We start from the raw sequence: 21148 nt of genomic DNA on the forward strand, positions 1-21148 counted from the left end.
CATGATCTTCATATCCTTTGAATTTCCACTTGTAGTTGCTTGTAGTATCGAGAGTCTTGAATAAATGTGATTTTTCAATCTCTTACTCCTTGCCCTTGTCATAGGTCCTTTGAATTGTAAATGTTCATCTTTAAGTTCTTCTTGTATGGAATCTTGGGATAGTGCTCTATCACAATTTCCAGACAAACACAACAATACAACACAAGGGGGGGGGGAGGGGTTGGCAGACAAATTCAGAATTCTAATCAACAGATTAAATTGAATGAAAAGAGTGATTAAAACCATATTGACATCCTTGATTGAAACACAAATTCACTTATCATAGGCCACCAAATTAACACCTCTGCGAAAACCCCATTAATAGGTGTTGTTCCAAGTGTATAAAACCCACAAAACGAACTGCCCAAGCAAGGAAACGAATTCAAAACGTAAAACCCTCAATGGGTGCTGTCAAATATGCATAAAAACAGTAAAAATGAGCCAAAAACGTGAAAAACCGCAAGGGTCACGTCCATGGAAGCTTGGAGAACGAAAATGGAGGTTTTGAAGAGAGGTTGAAGATGATGGAGCGGCTGGTCTTCCCCATGCAGACCTAATTTCGTGGTCATATCACCCCTGCCACTCAGAATTACGAAACTGCCATTATGAGCTGCAGAATTACAAAAATGCCACTCTGGGCGTCAAATGTTGAGCCATTGACTTTGCTGTCGTGGAAATGACATGGAAATGATGTGGAAATGATGTGGCGACTCTCTTCAATTGAATATTGACGTCCAAGCTCCAAAATTGCTTCACCCAAATACCTAAAAATAATTAAAAACAAAAATTAGGCCAAATAATGTGAAATTAGTCCAAATTCGGAACAGTGGTCCAATAAAGCCCAACAGATGAAAAACACTCTAAAGATGAACAATTAAGCACTAATCAATTGTCTAATGGGTACACAAAGGCTAGTGGAATGGAAGATAATAACAACTCATTAAAATCGACCACACTTACCCTTTTGCACTCCTGGGCAAAATTAAAGAGTAAAGCAAAGCAAGGATATCACAAATATAACAAGAGAGATAAAAAGACACAAGACAAACAGACACATGACAAACAGACTCGACACAGACAAATGGAAACACATCTAACATAGAAGGATTCAAAGCTGCAAGGTATCCATGAACATCATCCAAGCAATTCAAAACATGTCAAGTACTCAGTTCAGCTCAAGGAGAGAATTGAAAGCAACATAACCTCACGAAATATGCACTGTATCACTCAAATCTCTAGGCTACTGTTTACTCTCAAAGCACCCCTAAAAAACAAACATCAAACAGACTTGGCAAGCCTTTAGAACTAACAACCAAACTAGAAACACATGCAGATCAAGATCAGAAGAACTTTTCAAGGTTGTAATGGTGCTGAGGACAAGGTGTGGAACATATGGATAAGTAGCTAAGCAACCAAGGAAATAGAGGAGCAATGGGGAATAAGTCTTAATCAATCATGAAAGTAATCCCAAACACCAACACTTCCAACTTCAGTTCTCACACAATGCTCAAATCCAAACTCCTTTTTATTTCTTTTCTTTATTCTCTTTCCTTTTCTTTTTGTTTTCTCTTTTTTTTTTCTTTTTCTATACAAAGAACATGAAGAGAAACAACAATTTTGAAATCCCACTTTGGTGTACAAATGAGCAATTCCAAGAACCAACAATAAGTGCGCGAACAACCACACTTTTTGTGCGTGACCACACTTAATTGAGCACCCATTCTCAAAACAATTCCAAAGCTCCAAAATTTCCTAAGGTAGGAATAATCATGGTTTTTCAGGCTAAGGGCTTGTAATGAGATGTAGAACAATGAAAGGGTATGCAAGCTCAAAAAGGGGTATCAACGAAAATAGTTCAAGGTAGGCTCATCTGGCTATAGGCTCACAGAACAAAATTGCCTAAATCATATCCCAACATGCATGTGAATCAGAAAAGCATTTAGAAAGAGTCAAGCCAAGGCCACTGTGCAAGCATTCAAGAGGCATATATCACACAATCAAAGAACAGAGAGTGGCTCAAATTCTCATACAGGGTAAAATAATTCCAAAAGCAACTTGACATGCAAAGAGATAGCAAGGATATCAGTCCACAGAGTAACCAACAACTCATCCTCCAAAAGTGAAGTGAGTGTTCCAAACAGAAAGCAAAAACATAACACTAACTAACACAAATAAACAAAAATGAAACAAACAAACGGAAACAACAATAGACAAACAGTCTTGGACAAGTGCAATAGAAGTAAAGAAGTAGGGGAAAGAAAAGTCCCTAAATCATGGTGAAACAGCAGTGGGGTCAAGCAGGGAAGTTTCCTCCACAACAGTATCCACCAAGGCAGGATTGCTGAGGAATGGCTTCAAACGATGCCCATTCACTTTGAAACTATTATCAGTGGACTGGCTTTTGATTTCAACTGCACCATAAGGATAAACATTAGTAACAACAAAAGGACCAATCCACTTTGATCGCAACTTACCCCCCATGAGTCCAAGTCTGGAGTTATACAGTAAAACTTGCTGACCAACAACAAACTCCTTTCTAGCTATGGAGCTATCATGGAATTTCTTGGTTTTCTCCTTGTAGAACATAGAGTTCTGAGATGCCACCAGACGGATCTCATCTAACTCGTTCAACTACAGCTTCCTTTCCTCCCCAGCTTGATCAAGAGAGAAGTTGCATGACTTGATAGCCCAGTATGCTCGATGCTCTATCTCCACTGGAAGGTGGCATGGCTTACCAAAGACAACCCGATAAGGAGACATCCCTATAGGTACCTTATAAGCAGTCATGTGAGCCCATAGAGCATCCCCAAGTCTATTGCTTCAATCCTTCCTGTTGGGCTGCACAATCTTCTCCAAGATCCTCTTGATTTCTCTGTTTGAGACCTCGGCTTGCCCATTAGTTTGGGGGTGATATGGTGTAGAAAGTTTATGCACAACCCCGTACTTTTGAAGCAAAACCCCCAAGGATCTGTTGCAAAAATGGGTGCCCTGGTCACTAACAATAGCTCGAGGAACTCCAAACCTGCAAAATATGTGAGACCTAACAAAGTCCACAACAACTCGAGCATCATTAGTTCTAGTGGCTTTGGCTTCCACCTATTTTGAAACATAATAAACAACAAGCAAGATGTAAGTGAAACCAAAAGAGATAGGGAAAGCGCCCATGAAATCTATACCCCAGACATCAAACACCTCACAAAATAGCATAGGTTGTTGAGGCATCTGTTGTCTCCAAGAAATGGCTCCTCCTGCTCGTTGGCATTCCTTACATGTGCTACAAATCCTCCATGCATCTTTGAAGATGGTGGGCCAATAAAATCCGCAATCTAGCACCTTACGAGCTGTCCTTTGTGTGCCAAGGTGACCAGCAGGTCCAATGAATGACAAAATTTGAGGACCGAGTCAATCTCATGGTAACCTGATCACTGCACATTTTCCACAGATAGGGGTCATCCCAAATGTAATACCTAGCATCGCTCTTGAGTTAATCACATTGAGCTCTGGATGCTAGAGGAGGTAAAGCAAAAGCAGCAAGATAATTAACAATGTTAGCAAACCAAGGTGAGGAAGAAGTAGAGAGTGTCAAAAAACTTTCATCGGGAAAGTCATCCCGGATCGGTGAAGCATCATCAGTAGACCTCTCAATCCTGCTTAGGTGGTCTGCAACCAGGTTTTGTGCTTCGCTCCTATCACAGATTTCCAAATCGAATTCTTGGAGCCAGAGCATCCATCTTATCAGCCGAGGTTTTGATTATGCCTTCTTCAACAGGTACTTAAGAGCTGCATGGTCAGTAAACACAACAACAGGAGAACCAAGCAGATAAGATCGAAACTTTTCAAGTGCAAAAACTACTGCAAGGAGCTCCTTTTCTGTTGTGGTATAGTTTGCTTGGGCGGCATCTAATGTCCTGGAGGCGTAGTAGATTACCCTCGGCTGCTTATCAATCCTTTGAGCTAGAACAACCCCTAATGCATAGTTGGATGCATCACAAATAAGCTCAAATGGGGCTGTCCAGTTGGGCGCCTGAATGATTGGAGTTGTGGTCAGGGCCTTCTTGAGGCAATCAAAAGCCTCTTTGCATCCTTCATCAAAGATGAAGTCAACATCCTTTTGCAGTAGGTTGGACAGTGGGAGGGCCCTTTTGCTGAAATTCTGAATGAAGCGCCTGTAAAACCCAGCATGGCCAAGAAAAGAACGAACATCTCGCACAGAAGAGGGGTAAGGCAATTGTGAAATAATTGAGATCTTGGCAGGGTCAACTTCAATGCCCTTTTTTGAAATTATGTGCCCCAATGCTATGCCTTGTTCTACCATGAAATGACATTTCTCAAAATTGAGAACAAGGTTAGATTTGATGCACCTGTTTAAAACTCTGTCCAAACTATCCAAACATGCATCAAACGAGGACCCATATACAGTAAAGTCGTCCATAAACACCTCTATGCATTTTTCAAGAAAATCACTAAAAATGCTAAGCATGCACCGCTGGAATGTGCCAGAGGCATTGCATAGGCCAAACGACATCCTCCTATAGGCAAAAGTGCCAAAGGGGCAGGTGAATGTGGTTTTATCTTGGTCCTCAGGTGCAATGTGAATTTGAAAGTAACCAAAAAACCCATCAAGAAAGCAATAGTGGGACTTACCTGCCAAGCGCTCAAGCATTTGATCAATAAAAGGCAGGGGGAAGTGGTCTTTTCTGGTTTCTTGATTTAGCCTTCTATAGCCAATGCAAACCCTCCAACTGTTTTGCACTCTTGTTGGAATCAGCTTTTCTTTTTCATTCTTGACTACAGTGAGGCCAGTCTTCTTTGGAACAACATGGATCGGGCTAACCCACTGACTGTCAGAAATGGGGTAGATGATCCCAGCTTGTAGAAGCTTGGTCACCTCCTTCTTTACAACATCTGAGATGACAGGGTTGAGTCGCCTCTGTGGCTGTCTCACTGGCTTTGCTCCATCTTCCAACAATATCCTGTGCATGCATGTTGATGGGGTAATACCAGGGATGTCAGTCAATGTCCATCTAATTGCCTTCTTATGCTTTTTAAGAACATGCAACAACCTCTGCTCTTGTTCAGCAGTGAGGGAGGTGGAAATGATGACAGGCAGTTTGTCCTCCTCCTCTAGGTAGACATACTTGACGTTGTCTGGCAGTGGTTTCAACTCTGAAGTACTGGATGCTGGCTGAATATCAGGAACCAGAAGGGAGGGAGAAATGGGTTCCACAGCTTGTACCTGAGCAAAATAATCAGATGCATGTGTACTTCCTGCAACATGGTTAGTGCAACCTGATTGTATAACATCAAAGTCAATAGGTACAACATCCAGAGAGTCAAACTCATTAGATTCAAAATTATCCACATCATATTCAGCATCATCAAAATCAGAAGCAGAATCAGAATCAAGAACATCAATGCATGCAAATTCAGATAACTCAGACACGGATGAATGTTTTAATGCATGCAAAAAGTGGAAATCAGAAATCAATCCATCAACAACATCATCAATAATATCCACGTGAAAAACAGAATGATCCTCAGAAGGATGTTGCATGGCATCCAAAATGTTAAATCGTACAACAATATCATTAAACTCCATGGACAAAAATGGTCTGCCTAAAATGATTGGTGCAGAACCATGTGAAAATCCCTCTTCCATGTCAAGAATGTAAAAATCAGCAGGGAAAATCAATTCACCAACATGAACCAAAACATCATCAACCAAACCTGCGGGTTGGGCATCACTTCTATTTGCCAACTGAATCACCACACCCGTAGGTTGCAAGGGTCCAAGAGAAAGAGATTTAAAAATAGACAGAGGCATTACATTTATTGAAGCATTAAGATCAAGCATTGCATTTTCAAATTTATTGTTACCTATGATGCAAGGTACACAAAATGTACCTGGGTCCTTGCACTTCTCAGGAATCTGAGGAATAGATTTACCTATCAATGCTGACACGTTTCTGCCCATGCTGATCTTTTCGTTTCCCTTTAGCCTCCTCTTGTGCGTGCATAGCTCCTTTAAGAACTTTGCATATCTGGGAATCTGTTTAATGGCATCCAACAGAGGTATGTTCACCTCCACTTTCCTGAAAGTTTCTAAGATCTCCCTGTCAACCTCTTCCATCTTTTTGCTCGGAATGGCTCTTGGAGGGAAAGGAAGAGGTATGGAAGGTGCAGCAGTAGAGGTGGAAGGTGTAGAAGTCACACCAGATGTGGAAGGACCAGCTGCATGAGCATCACGCTTTCTCTGAAGTGTAGCAGGGTTGGCTTCCTTTGGAGGTGTAGGCTCGGAAGTGGGAACTTCAATGTTCTTCCCAGATCTCAAAGTAATGGCACTCACATTCCTAGGATTTTCCACCGTCTGTGATGGAAGCTTGTCAGAATTCTGAGCTTGTGCCTGGTTTAGCTGAGTGGCCATCTGCCCCATTTGATTTGTCAAACTCTGGATTGAGGCCCTAGTCTCCTGCTGGAATTGCATATTTTGAAGGGTCATCATCCTGACTAACTCCTCCAATAAAGTAGAAGAAGAAGGTGCAGGTGCTGCAGCAGGAGCTGGTGTGGGTACAGGTGGAACTGGAGCAGCTTGTGGTGCAGGTGCAACTCTTTGTTGTGGAGGTGGTTGCACATTTTAAAATTGTTGGGGCTGCAAGTGCAACTCTTTGTTGTGGAGGTGATTCCTCCATCCTGGATTATATCTGTTGGTTGACAAATCATGGTGGTTTTGTTGTTGTTGTTGGGGCCTATTCTTGTTGAAAATATTTGCTACATAGGCCTGAGGTGTGTCCACTGGTGTAGAAGAAGAAGGAGAAGCAGCCTGTTGTTAAAATGCTAGGCAAGAGTCTGTAAAATGATCAACAGATGTACAAAGGCCACAAACTCTGGCAGCTGGAGCTCTCTAATTGGAAGCAAGTTGGTTGACCAGTGTGGTAAGAGCATCAATCTTAGTCTCCAACTTCTTTGTGTACTCAGCTGCTCCTACATCATGAATACCTCTAACAACTATGGCATCACTCCTTGTGCCAAATTGTTGAGAATTTGAAGCCATGTTCTCTATTAGTTGTCTGGCTGTAGTTGGGGTTATGTTACCAAGGGCACCACCACTTGCGGCATCAATCATATTTCGATCCATGTGGTGCAAGCCTTCATAAAAATACTGCAGAAGGAGGTGTTCAGAGATCTGATGGTGTGGGCAGCTTGAACAAAGATTCTTGAACCTCTCCCAGTACTCATAAAGGGTCTCCCCACATTGCTGCTTGATGCCATAAATCTCCTTCCTTATGGCTGTTGTCCTTGAAGCAGGAAAGAACTTGGTAAGGAACAATCTCTTCAGGTCATCCCAGCTTGTGATGGACCTGGGTGCTAGGTAGTACAGTCAGTCTTTCGCATTACCCTCCAAAGAATGAGGGAAAGCCTTCAAGTATACATGGTCCTCCTGCACATTTGCAGGCTTCATGGTGGAACAAACGACATGAAATTGCTTCAAGTGTTTGCACGAGTCCTCACCTGCAAGACCATGAAACTTTGGCAACAAGTGTATTAAACCAGTTTTCAGCACATATGGAACCTCCTCCTCAGGGTATTGAATGCATAAACTATCATAAGTGAACTCTGGTGCAGTGAGCTCACTCATGGTTCTCTCATGAGGTGTAAGAGGTTGAGCCATATTATCAGTATGAAAATCAAAATGCCCAGAATAAACAGTATGCTCAGAATGCAAAGAATGAGGAGTGTCAAGAATGTGATGAGAATCCTAAGAGTCAAGAAAAGTCACTGAATATTCAGCATGCAAATATGGATTCCTAAGATGCCTACTTCCTCTGTGGAATGTCCTATCAATCTCAAGGTCAAATGGTTGTAATTCACTTGGGTTTCCCCTAGTCATGCACCCAAAAACATAAATTCTAGTGATATTGGCATAACATAGGGTATAACTACAAGTATACTCAAACGACCTCCAAATGACTTGAAAATTGGTAGGATATTCCTTTGAGTGGTCAAACAGAAGCACTAAAAAAATCAGATCAAAACTCAAAGCACAAGTATTTTTAACAATTTTTCAAAAGTGGAAAAAATGAAGAAAAATCACAAAAAAGATTGCGGAAATGTAGAAAATGGCATTTTCTGGAGAATCTGAGTTTGGAAACCGGAAAAGCCGAGTCCATGAAGGTGGGATATCAAATTCCACCCCAAATGCATATAAAATAATAGTGATTCTGATAACCAGAGCAAAAGTTATGGTTCTCTGAATTTTCACTAAAAATCAGTCCAAAATTTTTTTGAATCTCTTAACTCAAACCTTACCAACTGCTCCAGCTATTTTTCCTATCAAGTTCAATGTCTTAGAAGTGGGGGGGGGAAATTTCAAGTCAAAACAAGCACCGTAGCTACCAGAACAAAAATCCAGAAGTTAAATGCCATATTCGGACACTATTCATACACTATTCACTACTACAAATGACACTATTCATGCGCGCCGCGACACTATTCACTACACTACACAGAAACACACAGGAATGGAAACAGGCACTGAACTTAAGACAACATTAACATCACAATGAACATATACCAACTCAACCACACTTGAACTACACACACTAAAACACAAAACACAAACACACTGAAAATTTTACTTTGAACGAAACGATTGGTCCCTGGCAACGGCGCCAAATTTGATAGAGGTCGTACCCCACCAAATTAAAACATATTAAATGCAATATCTGAAAGTGAACCAAGTCGTCTCCCAACGACCAATATTTTCATTCAAAGCTTCAATTTCCAGACGAACACAACAATACAGCACAAAGGGGGGAGGGGGGGTTGGCAGACAAATTCAGAATTCTAATCAACAGATTAAATTGAATGCAAAGAGTGATTAAAACCGTATTGACATCCTTGATTCAAACACAAATTCACTTATCATAGGCCACGAACTTAACATCTCTGCCTTCTCTCAATCCACTAGATAATAATCTACTAAGCGAAAATTACAATCTAGCTTCATTATGCACAAGTTACATAAATTAAGCATGAACATAACTTAACCAAAACACATGAAATTACTCTGTAAATTAAGCACAAACAGATTCATCACAATTCATTCTCGAATTAGAACAAAGAGATATGGCAGATTTCACAAGTAAGCACAACCTCAAAGCTTCATTGCATTTTTTTATCAAGGAGTCAATACACGAAATTAGCTAGACATGGAAATGAGCAATTAGACACCATAATTCTAGAATCACAAAAATAGAATCAAAAACCCCTAACTTATGAAATTTGAAAAACGCAAATTAAGAGCAAAAAGAGAGATTTCAAAGCTTCAATGGAATGCAAAACGGTGCTATCATATATAAATGCGAAAAGCTCATTAATGGGTGATATTCCAAGTGTATAAAACCCACAAAACGAACTGCCCAAGCAAGAAAACGAATTCAAAACGTAAAACCCTCAATGGGTGCTATCAAATATGCATAAAAACGGTAAAAATGAGCCAAAAACGTGAAAAACCGCAAGGGGCACGTCCATGGAAGCTTGGAGAACGAAAATGGACGTTTTGAAGAGAGGTTGAAGATGATAGAGCGACTGGTCTTCCCCATGCAGACCTAATTTCGTGGTCATATCACCCCTGCCACTCAGAAGTACGAAATTGCCATTATGAGCTGCAAAATTACAAAAATGCCACTCTAGTCCTCAAATGTTGACCCATTGACTTTGCTGACGTGGAAATGACATGGAAATGATGTGGCGACTCTCTTCAACTGAATATTGACGTCCAAGCTCCAAAATTGCTTCACCCAAATACCTAAAAATAATTAAAAATAAAAATTAGGCCAAATAATGTAAAATTAGTCCAAATTCGGAACAATGGCCCATGAAAGCCCAACAGATGAAAAACACTCTAAAGATGAACAATTAAGCACTAATCAACTGTCTAATGGGTACACAAAGGCTAGTGGAATGGAAGATAATAATGACTCATCAAGGCCCTATACTCATGGGGTGGTAATGACCAGTGGTATGGGTTCAACATGTGATACGAATGAGGTGTTATTTTTTAGAGGTTGACATGGAATTGTAAGCATGATTGGTATTCTCTTATTGTTGATTTATGATTGTTGGGTCCGTGTCAGTGTGTAATTCCTTGGAGTCTCTAGGTGAGGCCTCCAGGGTTGCGCTTCAGTGGTCGGGACGTAATTCCATGGCCCCTATTAGTGGGTGTCCATGGTGGTGCCCCATCTGTATAACTAGGTAAGGATTCAAGGTAAGGTTGCATCCTGACACTCTAAGGAGTCAGTTAGTCTCACCTAGAGCGGACTGACTCCTGTGGTGAGAGTAGTAGGAGGCCTGAAATTCACTAAGGGCTAACCTTGTGGTGAGGGAAAATTGATCCATCATAACACTTGTAACACATAGCTCGGGGGTGAGCAGCTTGGGGGTGAGCAGAGGTATCCACCACAAGTGCAAGCATGCATTGAATCCGACCAGGTTATATGTATCCGGATGAGTCGAGTCGAGTCGTAGTGTATCGATTGAAAAGTCATAACATGCTTGATTGTTGTATGGATATTGGATGGTGAAAGTATATTTGACTGTATGATGAAAATGTTGTTAGCTCTAGCTTACCCTGTTTGTTGTATGGTTGTCTTGTATGTGGCTCTTCTTTCTTGCGATGATCATCAATTTAATTGATGGGAGCAGATGCGCGAGGTTCCCGTGGTCAGCAAGGAAATGGCGATTCCGCTGCTTAACCATCTACGCTGGACTTTATGTTTCTTTCCTTCATGGGTTTTCTTTAGGGCTACAGCCCATGTATTGCTCTATGCCTTACTATTCTACTCTCATTTTGTTAGACTTTTATCTGGTTTCCGTTGGCATCGTGGTGTGCCCAGTTTGTAGGGGTTGTGTTAAGGACCCCAGGACTACTCTACATTACTATTTTATGTGACGTGTCTTTTAATTTCGCTTAGTAATTAAATGGGACGTTACATTTATGGTATCAGAGCGGTCATTCCTTAGGTCTATGAACTTGGATGTCCGCTTAGCTTTCTCTGTGCCTTCTGAGTGTTCTTAGTTAAATTCTTGCCTTATTCGAGACTAACCAAGTGATTTTCTGTGTGCCAGTGAACTATGGCACCTCCTCATAGGACTTTGCAATCGTTCGAGGGTGACTAGCCCGATATCGCCAGGGCAATAGAGGCGATGGTGGCTGCCATGACGCAGCAAAGCACAGCGATGATGCAACAACATGAGGCAGCGATGCAGCGACAAGCGGTGTCGCTTTGGGAACAACAGGCAGTGATGTAGCAGATGGAGGCCCTCCGCCAGCTGGAAGAGAATAGGGCGATTGCCCCTGTGTTTGGCCCGAAGCCACGACCACCAGTCAGGGAGTGGAGTCTGAAAGACTTCCTAAAACACCATCCCGTGAAGTTCAATGGGAAGATGAGCCCTGACGCACCAAACCAGTGGCTGAAGGATCTGGAGAGGATCTTAGATGCAAAAACATGCCCAGCGAAGAACAGGTTAGCTTTTAGAGTATACATGCTTACCGGGGAGGCTGAGCACTGGTGGACCAGTACCAAATCCATCATGGAGGAGAGAGGCGAGCTGGTGACGTAGGAGGCTTTTAGGGGGAAATTCCTCTCAGAATATTTCCCAAACAGCATTCGATATGCCAAGGATGTGGAATTCCTCCAATTGACCTAGGGAGGGAAGACGGTGACCGACTATGCTGAGAAGTTCAAGCACCTCAGCCGCTTTTATACCTTGCCGCTCGATGAGAAGTGGAGATGCTGGAAATTTGAGAACGGCCTCAGGGGAGATATTCGCTTGATGGTAGCACCCTTATCCATTAAGGATTTTGCCGCTCTGGTGGAGAAGGCCAAGGTGATGGAGAAGATGAAGAATGAGGTAGAGGGTCAGCGGCCCCAGCAGCCTCAGAGGATTGATGGACCATCTGGGTCCAAGCCCAGACACGATGAGCGGAGGAGACAATATGACAGACCTCCCCATCAGCCTTAATGGTCTAGGGCTCTTCCTCCCCAACAGGGTCGAGTGTAGTGTTACATATGTGGGGACCCACACCTGAGGAGCGCTTGCCCACGCATGGAGGGTTACCGCAGATGCAACAACTATTGCAAGAAGGGCCACTTTGGGAAGGATTGTCCCACTCTTGCTAGGGCAGCGGCACGCCTTCCAATCCAGACTGCTCACCAGCACCAGCGAAGAGATAGAGGCAACAGACCTTAGGCGACGAGCAAAGTCTACGCCATGATCGGAGTAGAGGCGGCAGGTTCAGGTAACCTCGTTATGGGTTATTGTGTGATTTCTGGGATGAGATGTTGCGTGTTATATGATTCTAGAGCGACATACTCCTTTGTGTCAGATGCTTGTGTGAAAAAGTTGGGTCTGCCGGTGTGTGAGCTGCAGTGTGAACTTGTGGTATCTACTCCGACATCAGGTTTGGTCAGGACGTCGTCCTTGTGTGCTAGGTGTCCTGTGGAGGTGGAAGGATGCAGATATAGGGTGAATCTGATATGTCTGCCTCTCTAAGAGTTGGAATTGATCCTAGGGATGGATTGACTCTCTGCCAACTGTATCCTTATAGACTGCCGGGAGAAGAGGTTGTTGTTTCCCGATTCAGAGGAGCTCGAGTTGGTGTCTCCTCAGGGGATAGTGAGGGAGATTCAGAGTGGCGCGCAATGCTTCATAATCTTCACTCGTATGAAATTAGAGGAGAGAGAGGGACCATCAATTATACCTGTGGTGCATGAGTTTGAGGACGTGTTTCCGGATGAAGTACCTTGGTTACCTCCCAATAGGGAGGTGGAGTTCTCTATTGACCTACTACCGGGGACATGTCCGGTATCGATGGCTCCATACCGCATGTCTCCGGCAGAGTTAGTGGAACTTAAGAAACAGATAGAGGAACTGATGGCGAAGCAGTTTATCTGACCCAGCACTTCACCGTGGGGAGCACTAGTGTTGCTGGTAAAGAAGAAGAATGGGAGTTCACGCCTGTGTGTGGACTACAGGCAACTGAACAAGATGACGATCAAGAATAAGTATCCGCTCCCGAGAATTGATGACTTGATGGATCAGCTGCATGGGTCGTCAGTATTCTCGAAGATAGACCTGCGATTGGGATACCATCAGATTTTGGTAAAGGCTGATGATGTGCAGAAGATGACCTTCCGATCCCGGTATAGACACTATGAGTATGTGGTTATGCCTTTTGGTGTGACCAATGCTCCAGCAATGTTCATGGACTACATGAACCGAATTTTCAGACCCTTCTTAGATAAGTTTGTCGTAGTCTTCATAGACGACATCCTTATCTATTCTAAGACTCAAGAGGAGCATGCAGAACACCTGAGGTTGGTGCTTGGTGTTTTGAGAGAGAAATAGTTGTATGCCAAGTTGTCCAAGTGCGAATTCTGGATGGATGAGGTTCAGTTTTGGGGGTATGTGATATCCGCCAAGGGGATTGCAGTGGACCCAGCGAAGGTTGAGGCAGTGGTAAAGTGGTAAAGTCCTAAATCGGCCACAGAGATCAGGAGCTTTGTGGGGTTAACGGGCAACTATAGGAGATTCATAGAGGGATTCTCCAAAATTGTGGCACCCCTGACATTGCTTACTCGGAAGGACCAACCCTTCACTTTGACAGATAAGTGCGAGGAAAGTTTCCAGGAGTTGAAGAGAAGATTGACTAGCGCTCCGAAACTAGTGATCCCGGATGTCGGGAAGCCGTTCGAGGTCTACTGTGACGCCTCCAACCTCGAACTTGGTTGCGTTTTGATACAGGAGAAGAAGGTTGTGGCATATGCCTCGAGACAACACAAGGTGCATGAGAGGAACTACCCCACTCATGACTTGGAGTTGGCGGCGATAGTCTTTGGCTTGAAGATTTGGAGGCATTATCTTTATGGTGCTCAGTTTCATTGTTCAGCGACCACAAAACTTTAAAGTACTTGTTCGACCAGAAGGAGCTGAACATGAGGTAGAAAAGGTGGATGGAGTTCTTGAAAGATTATGACTTCGAGCTCCTATATCATCTGGGGAAGGCAAATGTGGTGGCAGATGCTCTGAGTAGGAAGACTGTACATACGACACATCTCATTATAAAAGAGGTAGAATTGCTGGAGAATTTTAGGGACATGAGGCTATAGGTGGAGTTGGGGTCCGAGTCCATTAGGTGTAGTACCCTTACTATATCTAGTGACTTCTCGAGCTTAGTGAGAGAGAGACAGTTATTAGATGCCATCCTGAACAGAGTCAGAGAACAGCTTGGGTCAGGTGAGACTAGAGATTTCACTTTGGGTAATGATGATATCTTGAGGTTCCAGGATAGGATCTGTGTACCCAAGGTAAAAAAGTTAATTCTTGAGGAAGGACATAAGAGTCGTCTTAGTTTGCATCCTGGCATGACTAAGATGTACCGAGATCTTAAGGAGACTTTCTAGTGGCAAGGGATGAAGAGGGATGTGGCTCAGTTTGTATCAGCATGTTTAACTTGTCAGAAGGCGAAGGTGGAGCACCAGAGGCCCGGTGGGAACCTACAACCCTTAGAAATACCAGTGTGGAAATGGGACAACATCTCAATGGATTTTGTAACACATTTGCCACGGACTTTTAGAGGACATGACACCATCTGGGTGATAGTGGACCGGTTGACCAAGAGTGCCCACTTTTTGGCGATGAACTTAAGGATGTCTATGGCCAAGTTAGCCCAGTTGTACATTAAGGAGATCGTGAGGTTGCATGGAGTACCTTCAAGCATAGTTTCTGACAAAGACCCACGGTTTACATCCCGGTTCTGGCAAACCTTACAACAGGCTTTGGGGACCAAGTTGACTATGAGCTCAGCTTATCACCCTCAAACCGATGGCCAGTCTGAGAGGACGATTCAGTCATTAGAGGATTTGTTGAGGAATTGCATATTGGATCATCTGGGTGCTTGGGATGAGGTATTACCTTTGATAGAGTTCACCTACAACAACAGTTTTCATGCGAGCATCGACATGGCGTCATACGAGGCTCTTTATGGCAGGAGGTGTAGGACTCCTCTCTATGGGGAAGCGGTGTTGCTTGGACAAGAATTGTTAGAGCAGACCACTGAGAAATTGAGAACGGTGAGGAACAGGATGCAGGCTTCTCAGTGTAGGCAGAAGGCCTATGCAGACCGTAGGAGGAGACCTCTGGAGTTCGCAGTTGGTGATCATGTATTCCTGAGGGTGACCCATACCACGGGCGTGGGAAGGGCTCTCTGCTCAAGGAAGGTTTTGCCCAAGTTCCTTGGCCCTTATCAAATCACGAGGAGGATTGGGCCGGTGGCTTACGAGATAGCCTTACCCCCGCAATTGCCGAACCTTCATCCAGTGTTTCATGTCTCACAGTTGAGGAAGTACGTGTTTGACTCAGCGCATGTGTTGGAAGCCGAGGATATACAGATCAAGGAAGACCTCATAGTGGAAGTACCACCCGTCGCTCTAGAGGATAGCAAAGTTGAGGAGCGCCGAGGAAAAGAAGTCCGCCTGGTTACAGTTATCTGGGATCAGAGAACGGGTGACTCGACTTGGGAGTTGGAGGAGGATATGAGGAAATCACACCCACATCTTTTTGCCTGGTGTCGCAACCTAAATCGCGGTGGGACAACGAACTAAAAATAAATTAATTTGGAAAAAGAGATTACACGTTGCCACCATAGTTTATTGTAGAAAACTATGGAAAACTATAAAAATAAAATAAAGTCTGCGAAAACCAAATTTAGGGTCCGGGAGTCGGTTACGCGTAGGGAAGGTATTAGCACCCTACAGCGCCCGCCCAAAGGCGGTACCTTTAATTAAATTTGCAAAAGAGATGTGTTTTATTTTATATATTTATTTTTCCCAAAAATAAAAAATATTGAACAAAATTATATTTGGAGAGAAAAGGACCCGACAAGGGTTAAAACCTTGGTCCTACGTATTGTCATTGAAAATGAGAAATCAGGGCTACGTAGTTCTTTATAAAACTATTTGAAAAGCCTTTAAATTTTTGGAATGGGAACCTGACAAGGATTTGCCCTGCTCCTACGTATCTCCATTCACAATGGAGAATCAAGGATCACGTAGTTCTTGATAAAACTTGATTACAATATTTAATTTTTAAAGTTGTCTTTTGACATTTTTGAAAATAAGTGTCGTGCGACGCGAGCGGTCGATTAGACACCAAAACAATTTTAATAATTTTTATATTTTGAAAAGGAGTGTCGTGCGACGCGAGCAGTCGATTAGACACAAAAACTATTTTATAATTTTTATATTTTGAAAAAGAGTGTCGTGCGACGCGAACGGTCGATTAGACAACAAAACAATTTTATAATTTTTTATTTTGAAAGGAAGTGTCGTGCGACGCGAACGGTCGATTAGACACTAAATTAAATAAATAAATAAAGAAAGAAAATAATTATTAACTTTTATTAATCATTTTTGAAAACTATTTTAATTTTTATTTCAATTGAATATATTTTTATTATTTTTGAAAACGATGTGATTGAAATGTGATATTTAATTAGAAATAGGTAAAATTGGAAATAGAAAATAAAAGTGCATAAGTAAATATGTGGGTGCAATGAGAAAAACTACATACATAGGAATGGGGTGCACATAGAGAAAATGCATGGTGCATAAAGTAAACTCATTCTAGCCTAAAAAAAGAAATTAAAAGAGTGGGGTGTGTGCTTAGTGAACACGCGGGTACATAAGATAAAATAAAACTAAATGTACGGGGTGTGGGGTTATTATATTTGGGAGTGCATGAAGTAAATAAAACCAAAACAAATGGTCCAATTATGAAACAAATTTTCATAAGTGTGAGAATTAAGTCATGGCGGTGCACGAAGAATTAAAAGAATCTGCCAAAACCTTAAACCTAAATCAAATCCAGAACGCACATCACTTAAGCTCTTCTTCCCCAACTTCATCTTCTACCTCCCACACAAGGCCACCACGCAAACACCATTACTACTACTCACTCCCAAGCCGCCGGCGACATTGCTCACGGCGCCACCACCCACGACGACACCGACAGCCATCTATGCCACCACAACATCATGTGCGTCCACCAATCACGTTCAAAACGCAACCATGCTTGCGGCAAAGCCGCCAACGGTGACGACAACCACTCTCGGAGGTTTGTAAACGTCGGCACCGACACTGCTCGCCACTGTACCGCTTATTGCCGTGTGAAACACTGCTGCACCGTTTCCTCTGCTCGCGTCTTCTTCGAGCCACCAAGCTCGTCGCGGCTGCCATTCCGTCAAAGAGATCGCCGCCAATTACATCGTCATCTTCGCTCTCTGTTTCTCGAAGTCTTTTCAACCCTTCCCCCTTTCTTCACAGTGACTTATTGATTCTTTGTTTTGATTTGTTTTTAAAGAATGGTTTGGATGAAAGTGCGTGAAAAATGGGTGTAGAGGATGGTTGATGATGGCTTAAAATGTTAGAGAAGAAGATGACGGTGCTTGCATGGATGTGTTACCGTAATCAATGAATCTGTCCAAAAAACTCTTTTTAAGAAAAAAAATGTCTAGCGGTTTGGTGTAAAGAGCAGTTGGGGAGTTGAGACCACACGAACTCTGAGCAGCAGTTGGAGGAAGTGAACGCAGTGGTTGGAGAAAGTTGAGACCATGAGTAACCGTTGTTTTCAAAAACTATTTTTTGTGTTTTTTAATTTTTAATTTTTTGAATTTAATTAATAAAAATGAATATTAATTAATAATAAATAATTATTAACTTTTTAATTTTTTTAATTTTTAATTCCTGATTTTATTAATTAATTAAAAACGAAAAAATATTTTTTAATTATATAAAAAAAAACAAAAGGGTTATTTTAACGCTTAAAAAAACATAAATTAAAAACTTTTATTAATTAATTTTTATTATTATTTTTTTAACGATTCTTTTATTTTTTTATGTAACACTTATTTTTGAATATATATATATATATATATATATATATATATATATATATATATATATATTATTTTACCTTATTATTTTATTTTATTTTATTTTTTTATTTTATTTTTTTTATTTTAAAATAAAGTTATTTGCCCGGACAAAATTGGGTGTTGACAACTGCCCCTCTTTTCTTAGATCTTACTAGATGATACGAAAAATTAGTCATTTTCATCATCAAAGTAAGATATAAGAAAAGACAGAAACACTAATTTCATCCGGGCTCTAAAAAGAAATCACATCAATGCAAACATTTAAGAAAAATAATGACTATTCCATCGAAGAGGGTCTTGACATGAAAGATCGATGACTAGTGCATTTGCAGAGGGCCTTGATAGGAAAGATCGATGACCAGCTACTTTGTAGAGGGCCTCGATATGAAAACATATGAAAATCAATGACCATTGCTTTTGCAGAGGGTCTTGATATGAAAGATCGACGACCATTGCTTTTGTAGAGGGTCTTGATATGAAAGATCGATGACCATTGCATTTGCAGAGGGCCTCGATATGAAAGATCGATGACCAATACCTTTGTAGAGGGCCTCGATATGAAAACATATGAAAATCAATGACCATTGCTTTAGTAGAGGGTCTTGATATGAAAGATCGATGACCATTGCATTTGCAGAGTGCCTCGATATGAAAGATCGATGACCAATACCTTTGTAGAGGGCCTCGATATGAAAACATATGAAAATCAATGACAATTGCTTTTGCAGAGGGCCTTGATATGAAAGATCGATGACCAGTACCTTTGTAGAGGGCCTCGATATGAAAACATATGAAAATCAATGACCATTGCTTTTGCAGAAGGTCTTGATATGAAAGATCGATGACCATTGCATTTGTAGAGGGCCTTGATATGAAAGATCGATGACTAGTGCCTTTGTAGAGGGCCTCGATATGAAAACATATGAAAATCAATGACCATTCCATCGAAGAGGGTCTTTATATGAAAGATCGATGACCAATACCTTTTTAGAGGGCCTCGATATGAAAACATATGAAAATCAATGACCATTCCATCGAAGAGGGTCTTGATATGAAAGATCGATGACCATTGCATTTGCAAAGGGCCTCGATATGAAAACATATGAAAATCAATGACCATTCCATCGAAGAGGGTCTTGATATGAAAGATCGATGACCATTGCATTTGCAGAGGGCCTCGATATGAAAACATATGAAAATCAATGACCATTCCATCGAAGAGGGTCTTGATATAAACATAATGAATGTATGATATTTTAATTGCATGTATAATATGAAAAACAAATTTGCTTGTTTCTTTTCCTTTTTATGAAATGCATGCCTAAATGAATGCATGTTATGCATGAATCACCTAAGACCTTTGTCTTTTCATTTTTTTTTTCATTTTTTTTTCAGAGCTGAAGGGGGCAAATCTTAATATGCTTGAATGTATGAATTTATGATGCAAAGCTTCCATAGAAATCCTATATATTTTCATTTTTATATTTTTGTCTTTTTATAATTCTTATTAATTTTAAGCTACAGAAACTGAGTTTTTGGACAATATGAAACCAGACTAAGGGGCTAGTATGAAATTGGGCTTGCGCCAAACGAATTAGGCTTGAGGGCCAGACTAAACTAGGCTTGGGCCAGATAAAACTGGGCTTGGGCCAGACAAACTGGGCTTAGGCCAGACTAAACTAGGCTTGGGCCAGACAAACTGGGCTTGGGCCAAACTAAACTGGGCTTGGGCCAGACTAAACTGGGCTTGAGCCAGACTAAACTAGACTTGGGCCAGATAAAACTGGGCTTAGGTCAGACAAACTGGGCTTGGGCTAGACTAAACTGGGCTTAGACCAGATAAACTAAGCTTGGGCCAAACAAATTGGGCTTGGGCCAGACTAAACTAGGCTTGAGGGCCAGACAAAACTGGGCTTGGGCCAGATAAAACTGGGCTTGGGCCAGACTAAACTGGGCTTGGGCCAGACTAAACTGGGCTTGGGCCAGACAAACTGGGCTTGGGCCAGACTAAACTAGGCTTGAGGGCCAAAAAAAACTGGGCTTGGGGGCGTATAGGTCATTCATATGAATGAAGAGGACCATTAATTTGAAAAATGTCAAAAGTAACTTTTATAATATTAATTTCTTATTTCTAAAAAAAAACATTTTATTGAAGAGATATGTTGCATAATTATGCTGACTCAGGTTATGATGATATGTTGACACATGTTATGATGATATGACATACAAATGTTATGCACTGTAGAATGCACATTTATTAAAACACAATCGTAAGGATCAGAACCTTGATATGCATGAATGCATGATGAAAACCTTGTAATGCTTTGTCCTTTTGACCTCTCTCTTCTTTTTTTTTTTTGCACATTCGAGTCAATTGTTCTATTTGCAATCATCAAACTCATTGTTATTTTCAATTTTTCTTGAAAGTGAGGAATGTCACACACCTTGAGGTCTAATGTTTAAAATGAATATACTTAACTTTCTCTTTCACAACATTAGTGCACGCGTGCTTGAAATCATAAGTGAGTGAAAGGCTAGAAATTTTTGGAAAGTGTTTGGAGGAGACTGGGATAGCCATGTGGGCATGTCGTTCCTCACACACTCCTAAAAGGAGATGTAATTTGTGAATGTCAGTGTGAAAAACACAAAAAGACCCAAAAGCTGCCCCAGTTATGGTGTTTGGGAAAAAGGTATAGGGAAATTGATCCATGAATGTCAAGGTGGAAAAAAATATCATGTGAGACCCACAAAGTTGCCCCAGTTTTAGGATATGGGTTTTGTTCAGAAAAGGTAATGGATATGAAAAACATTGGCTAAGAGAATTGCCCCAGTTGGTTTGATTTTCTTTCACTTGCTTTGCCAGTTAGTAGAGAGTTCCTTCCTCCGGAGACACAATTTTTCTTTTTCACTCATTCATTTTTTAGCAACCGCATTGTTAGCCATGTGGCTTTTATCGCAAAATTAAGCTTATAAAATTAGAACAATCAATATTCGATTTGTGTGGACTTTTACTTGGCTTGTAATGTGGCTATGGGCTAAAAGGCTTTGAAAGAAAGGATATAAAGGCCCAAAGATTTTTTTGTGTGTAATTTTTTTTAAACAAAAGCTACCATC

The 21148-nt window shown here is 41.4% G+C and overlaps 2 protein-coding genes and 1 non-coding gene across 3 annotated transcripts; all 3 read left to right on the plus strand.

Moving 5' to 3' along the window:
• The first annotated feature begins 7220 nt into the window (after positions 1–7220).
• LOC114172719 (small nucleolar RNA R71) lies at positions 7221–7327 on the plus strand. The gene has a single exon (XR_003602237.1). It is a non-coding gene; the product is annotated as a small nucleolar RNA R71 (small nucleolar RNA).
• Positions 7328–12312: 4985 nt separating this feature from the next.
• On the plus strand, positions 12313–12996 carry LOC114172715 (uncharacterized). The gene is made up of 2 exons (XM_028057045.1): positions 12313–12502; positions 12650–12996. The coding sequence occupies exons 1-2, from the start codon at positions 12313–12315 to the stop codon at positions 12994–12996; spliced, it is 537 nt and encodes a 178-aa protein (XP_027912846.1).
• A 2066-nt stretch (positions 12997–15062) lies between these two features.
• On the plus strand, positions 15063–15704 carry LOC114171135 (uncharacterized). The gene has a single exon (XM_028057047.1). It carries the CDS (start codon positions 15063–15065, stop codon positions 15702–15704), a length of 642 nt encoding a protein of 213 aa, XP_027912848.1.
• The last annotated feature ends 5444 nt before the right edge of the window (positions 15705–21148 follow it).

Source organism: Vigna unguiculata, chromosome 5, assembly GCF_037176805.1.
Source record: "Vigna unguiculata cultivar grain cowpea cultivar isolate G323 ecotype 2 chromosome 5, ASM3717680v1, whole genome shotgun sequence".
In the NCBI taxonomy this organism is placed as follows: Eukaryota; Viridiplantae; Streptophyta; class Magnoliopsida; order Fabales; family Fabaceae; genus Vigna; species Vigna unguiculata.